Source organism: Triticum urartu, chromosome 6, assembly GCF_003073215.2.
Source record: "Triticum urartu cultivar G1812 chromosome 6, Tu2.1, whole genome shotgun sequence".
Classification (NCBI taxonomy): Eukaryota; Viridiplantae; Streptophyta; class Magnoliopsida; order Poales; family Poaceae; genus Triticum; species Triticum urartu.
In genome coordinates this window covers 447,846,737-447,853,401 of record NC_053027.1, presented here as the reverse complement: position 1 = coordinate 447,853,401, position 6,665 = coordinate 447,846,737, and the positions used below count along the sequence as shown (strand labels likewise).

The 6,665-nt window shown below is 43.3% G+C and overlaps 1 protein-coding gene across 1 annotated transcript; it reads right to left on the bottom strand.

The window, feature by feature from the left end:
- Positions 1-425: 425 nt before the first annotated feature.
- LOC125514097 (RING-H2 finger protein ATL73-like) lies at positions 426-4,692 on the bottom strand. The gene is made up of 3 exons (XM_048679353.1): positions 4,169-4,692; positions 2,013-2,110; positions 426-1,123 (listed from the first exon to the last, which is right to left on the bottom strand). Exons 1-3 carry the CDS (start codon positions 4,376-4,378, stop codon positions 805-807), a joined length of 627 nt encoding a protein of 208 aa, XP_048535310.1. The 5' UTR covers positions 4,379-4,692; the 3' UTR covers positions 426-804.
- Positions 4,693-6,665: the final 1,973 nt, after the last annotated feature.

Sequence of the window (6,665 nt, the reverse complement as noted above, 5' to 3'; positions counted from 1 at the left end):
CAAAAAGTTCCAACAAATTTGGGTGAAACATCGACAAAAGTTGTAAGTGCTTGCAAAAATTCGTCTTGAAATCACATTCCTAGAAGGCGTGGCAAAACAAAACAAAATCGATAATCTGAAAATGCTACTTTCAAAAGCATTTTGGAGCATTGAATTTGTTTTTTTGTGCCACACCTTACAGGAATGTGATTTCATGACGAATTTTTATAAGCAGTTAGAACTTTTGTCAATGTTTCTCCTGAAAAAGACATTGATTTTTTTTATTTTACTGTTCACCGACCTTATTTGAGCTCGAGAGTAGAAAGGTACTTTCGCGCGTTGTTTCTCTGTTTTTGACTAGATTGTCATCATTTCGGCAAGGACGGAGATAATGCGAGGACGCCAAACGTAGTACCAAAGGCTGAAGAGCAATCCAAGCTCGAAAGTAGGGAAAACAGTGTGCATTTCAGAAGCGCTGGCGATTTGTCTGACGAGCAGAGAAGCCACACAAATATTTTCGCAGCTCCTCATCTGATCTGTACAACTATTTCCTTTGGGAATATACAACAAATGCTCATCAAAACGAACATACAAAGAGCCACGAAGTAGCGAAATGGGGAAATCCCTAATCTACAACCCGTGACATAGAAAGCATGCCTAAAGGCCGGGCCTACAAACAAATTGCCTCCAATTCTACGCCCAAAGTGTGGTGAATTGTGATGGAAGAAGGATGCACAGGATTTCTGCAAATGGCAGACGTCCTCCATGCACCGCCAAGGAACAACATAGCCTGACCAACGTGTCTTGATTTTGTCTCAGTGCATTTCATGTTATGACCACTTCTAGTGATTCTTGCGAGGCCGGTCTGTTACCTCTACCCCCGGTACGATCACGATGCATAGGAAGTATCCAATGCGGTGAACGACTGGCAGAGCTCTCAGGGTGGCCAAATAATTGAGGGAGGCTACGGGCAGGGGAAGCACTGGCTTTTCCACCCGGTAAGTCCAACGAGATTCGGCATATTGGGCAGGTCGTTTGCTTCTCTAACCATATATCTATACAGGAAAGATGAAAATTATGTCGGCATGTGGGCATTATACGCAGGATCTCTTTCTCGCCGTATTCACCCAAACATATGGAGCACCTGCAGAAGAAAGAAAAATAAAGAAATCTGTTACTTGTTTGATTCGGAAGTCGGATAATAGTATGTGAGCGTTATACACCCATATCGCAGCATACATAAAGAACCATCATCAAGCGGGAACAGAATCCCAATTATCACTTGAATATATTACTGTTTAGTTGCAAATGATATGGACAAGAAATGAAGAAAAACATATGTCATTTTCTATTATTCTTTTCACCAAAAAAAATCTTGAACTGAACTTTAAAGAATTAAGAATATGACAATAAAGAATGCTACTTATGCCTATCTAGTACATAATTCAAGCCAAGTACACATATATGTAAATAATCATGATAATATACTTACCGATCTGAGGATGGTATAATTTAATCCATTTAAGAGTTTCATTACTAAGATGTCACAAAGGGTCATGTTGGATTAATATCGGTGGACTCATGTTCAGGCTTTTCTCATTTCCTTTCCGCAGTTGAAAACAACGAAAAGAAGAACAAGGAACAGCTCTTGTAATTCTTATCTCAGAAACATAATAGTACTAGTCCATATTACGCTTAACAGCTTATAATTGTCAACTAAAATAGCTAGCCCAGAGAGGTGCATTTTTATTCAGCTGTAGCATTTCAGTTTCTAACTGAAGCCCCTTGACCAGCTGTCTAGACTACATGCTTCACAACTCATAACTCACCTAATATCAAATATTAGTAATATTTGAAGGTTCGAGCATTGGATCATCACAAATTAACAATGTTTTCCAGCTGTATGGCGCATCTATTACACATTGTGTTTCTCTGCACGCTAACTGACACCAAATGTTTTGAGGGAACAAAAAAGATAAACAGAAGCAGAAAAAATTGCAACAAGTTAACTCTAGAACATATGGTGTACTTACTGGGCATCATCTTTTGAATGGAAGGCTTCAGAGCTATACGTCATTGCTGGAATTGCAGCAACAACGAAAGGTTCCAATCCACTGCAGGTGTTCTGAATCTGTTGAACAAAGGAAAATGAAGTGTGTCAAGTTCAAAACTATCAGATAACTGTCAGTATACTGACTCATACGATTACAAAGCCCAAACATAATTTCCATGATTAGTATAGAATATTTAACTGAAAGCCCTCTAAGGAACATGAGGATCATCTTACTCTCTAAGAGTGCCTGCATGATTAGAACTTAAATGGTTTTAGTCTGCCAAAGAATGGTATGCTTGACTGATTACATAAGTTACGAATCAACTAGAATAAATTCCTCAATTATATATAAGTGCAGAGGATATGTTATTATCAGTTTTCTCTAATTATCAGGCATCGAACTATGGACGAAAATGTGGGAAGGGGCATAATGTGCTCCATGCATACCATTGCGAGGAATTTTGGCAACGCAAATTAAACTCACCATAACTTCTACTGAGGAGAAATTAGAGCACCATAGCAAAATAGATATAATGTTTTGAGTTTTCATGATAGACGTATAAAAAACGTTGTGCATCAATAGGTTCTTGAAAGGCAAATATTTGCATTTGTGTACAGTCATTTCAACTGAAAAGTTAGCCTGAGTGCATGACTGTAAAGGTTGATATTCCAAAGGACACCGTGCTGGCAAGAATCCGATTCTAACTTCTCTCAAGCAATTCAGAATACACTTTATATACAACACATTCAAAGTAGAGAAGTTCAATCACCTGTCGACCAACCTATCTAGACGTACATAAGAAAGTGATGTCTGAAACCAATCAGACATAAAAGCAAACCATTTAAGACATTTCAATATTGAGGCGGTGACATTGTCCATAGTTCAGATTAACATTGCAAATGACCATTCCATAGAAATGGTAGTAAATAATTTTGTAGTTCGTAGTTTAGATCTTTCCCTCTTTTTGGCAAGACCGTAGTTTGATCACTTTGTAATAAGTGATGTAATAATTATGGCTGTATGCATCATATAATGCAAAGGCCAGGGGTAATAAAAGGTAAAAGCTTCCATTATATAAATAATAATAATAATTTTGTAATACTATTGGACTGATAATGACTGCATAAATTTTGAAAAATAAATCAATGTAATTTTCTTCAAAAATTTCCGGAGTTAATGTGCTTAGTCAAGTTAGTGAGCTTGCAACTTCATGTAAAGAGTTGGTAAAGAACAAGGAAACATAAACAGTGTGAGAATTAAAGGGAATTAAGGATAACAAATGCCAGATAGCAATGTAGCTCGAAGAAATGTAGCACGGAAGATAGAAGCAGACCTCTCATACTAAGGTCTTTAATCAATGGAACTATTAGTACTGTTAATTGAGAAATTGGCCCCCCAAATAACATCCGCAACCTGGTTTAGCAATGCCATTTTTTTCTTTCCTTTTGAGCCTACCCCAACTTGTTTGAGACTAAAGGCTTTGTTGTTGTTGTTGTCTTTTTTTTAGCCTAGTTGTTGCGTGTTGGTCTTTGAGGTGCATTGTAATATTTTTAAAAAGAAAATGCATGATCATTTTATAATTTCTTATAAAAGCCCCTTATGTTAATCATGCAAAAATAAGTAGCATGCACATGCAACACTGATGTTGTGAGCGAGCAATACATCTGTACAACTTCAATTACATGAATTAAACTTCATTTTTTATCAGTTAGACGAATTAAAGGAAGGAACCATTCATCATGTATTCATTTGAGGTACTTGAGCACTTTCACTGATCAGTCGACTATCTCACATACTGGTTCATATAAAATATTCTGCACAATTGAACTTGTCGTGTAGGCTAAAACATAAAAAGAAATGCGGCCAACGGGAGGCTCCAGGAAGCAAGCATCTCCGGAACCTCTGTTAAAGCCAGATTATTTTCTTCTAGCTCTAATGAATCAACACACATCAAAGTTTTTGCGTGTTGTACGCCAATACCAACCAACGGTCTCGATCGCAAATTTGGTAGGCTGGCAGCAACACATGCGCACGCCGATCTCCATCGGATGCGGTTCCACTCCGACATCAATCGGCTGCACATGACAGGATGCTAATAGAGTACGCTACCAGTTGCGGAAACGACAGAGGCTCACCGTGCGATCGAGATCCGCGGTGCGGAACTCGATGTCGAAGTCGAAGGGCGCGGGGCCCGGAGCCATGGCCCGGGCGGCGGCGACGTCGGCCTCGGCGTCGGCCCGCACGGCGCGTCCGCAGATGAGGCGTGCGCAGACGAAGACGATGAAGGTGGCGCTCATCCCGAAGCCGATCACCGTGGTCACCAGATTCAGCCCGGACCCCAGCATCTCGCCGCCCCGCCGCCAAGGCCACCAGAGTCGGCACGTGGGAGGTGAAGGAGCGTTATCACGGCTGCCCGAGCAGGCTGCGGCGTATAAGAGCGGCGCGGGTGGGCTCGAGCTGCGTGTCCATCGGCGCGGGGTTTGGGATTTGGGATTTGCGTGGACCGCTGGCAAGGAATGATGCGCCGAGAGCGGAGCGGGCGGGTGGAAAACGGAATCCGGGAGTTGGTGGGAGAGAGAGTCCCGGGAATGGGGAGTATCTTCGTGTGACTTGTGTGGGTGGGGGTGCCTGCCTTGCGGCCTAGCTTAGCTGCTGCCGGCCGCCGCTGGCCCGCCGGTCACTCGCTGGAGATGTCTCGTGAAGCGGGGCCAGTGCTACTACGGCAGTGGGGTCGACTGTCTATGAATAGGGGCGTGCGCGGCCCACCGAGACAGCTGGAGAATAGTCCACGATTACGTAGCGGTAGTCGCTACGCTGACTCAGAGATTCAAGAAACGGAAGACATCTTCGGTTCTGTTTGAATACTTTAACTCAGTTACAACCAAAAAGGTGTTTGAATGGTAGGATTAGATGGAGCGCGGATACGCGAGGCATCTTTACAGACAGTGCGAGAGGGTGGGAGGAAGAGGACGAGAAGCTTCAAAGAAGTGGGGAAGGATCTTCTGCGGGCAGAGCGAGAGAAAAAGGTGGGTTAGATGAAGCACGGATACGGCGAAGCGCCTTCACAGACAGTGCGATAGGGTGGGAGAGAGAGGATGGGAAGCTTCGAGAAAGTGGGGAGAGATCTGCTGCGGGAAGAGCGAGAGAAAAATGGGTGCTATAAAGAAATTCCTACGATGAATAGTTACTTTTTTCGAGAGTATGCCAATGACGTAACTTAGCTATAGAAGGCAGAAAAAAATGTATAAGGAATTACAGAAAGCCCGATCACCCCACGTCGGTGCTCCATGCTCACTCCACTCCAACTCTCTAAGTCAACTAGTCATAAAAAGTTGGCACTCCCGTGCCTCCAGCTAGGGCCCATATTTTTTGCTCTTGGAAGATAATATCTACTGTACCCCATACGTCTCTCACATTGGCATTCCCAAATACACATGCATTGCGCTGTTTTCAAAGTGTCCAACAGATAATCATAACAAAGGAATCAAAACCCTGGGATCCTCTTCCACTGTCATCAGTTCTAAAAAAAAGGAATCAAAACCCTTTCTGTTTGCTTTGGGAATCTGCTCGCGTCTCATAGCCTACCACTCTTCCAACTTAGACCGTAGCAAGGGTAGAAGGGCCATATCCAAGACAATCTTAGTGACGCATAGGTACCACACTTGTCTTGCAAAGACACACTGTAGCAGCAGGTGATCAACTGTATCCTTCTCCTGACCGCAGAAAAAACATGGGAAGGTCTGGTCTTGTAACCCATGTCGGAACCTCATGCCTGACGTCCATACGCGGTATTGGACAGCCAGCCACAAGAAGATCTTGTAGGACAGCGGCGCCCAACTCTTCCAAATGGCTGCAGACGATTGGAACCGGATCCCTCCCTCGCACATCATTTTATACGCCGATGTCGCTGTGTACTTTCCTTCCACACACCACGCCCAGATGGTAATATCCTCTTGGCCCGGCGTTAGTTGCACATCCATTAGCACCTCCCATATACTAATGAATTGTGCCAGCTCCTCCGTAGAGAGCTCACCGGTAATGTCCAAAGTCCAAGCGTGTGACAACAGACCCTCCTGTACCACTCTCCTGTTTTTCACCTTGGTCTTAACCTTGCTAGTGAGCAAAGGTGCGACCTCATCGATGCATGCTCCGTTTAGCCATCCATCCTTCCAAAACAAGATCCTAGAGCCGTCCCCAAGCTGCCATTTAACTAAATTGTTGAATGCCTGCAGAACATGGCGATCTGGTGTCAAATTGAGGCCCTGCCAAGGCCTAACGCTATCTGTTCTTCTTAACCACTCCCACCACAAACGTAGTGCAAGTCCATGTGTGTGCAGGTCCATCACTCCTAGCCCTCCAAGATATTTAGGCTTGCAAACTCTTTGCCAGGAGACCACACACTTGCTCGCACTGACTTCTTCCGATCCAGCCCAGAAAAAGGCCCGGCACCCCTTGAAGGAAATATGCCCTAGGGGCAATAATAAAGTTGTTATTTATATTTCCTTATATCATGATAAATGTTTATTATTCATGCTAGAATTGTATTAACCGAAAACTTAGTACATGTGTGAATACATAGACAAACTGAGTGTCACTAGTATGCCTCTACTTGACTAGCTCGTTAATCAAAGA

Bases quoted from the DNA above. Each gene is read 5' to 3' on its own strand.
- LOC125514097 (XM_048679353.1), bottom strand. From the start codon at position 4,378: ATGCTGGGGTCCGGGCTGAATCTGGTGACCACGGTGATCGGCTTCGGG. The intron at 2,111-4,168 runs GTGAGCCTCTGT...TTTGTTCAACAG, and splicing joins CCGCGGATCTCGATCGCACG to ATTCAGAACACCTGCAGTGG. The intron at 1,124-2,012 runs GTAAGTACACCA...TTTCTTCTGCAG, and splicing joins CATTCAAAAGATGATGCCCA to GTGCTCCATATGTTTGGGTG.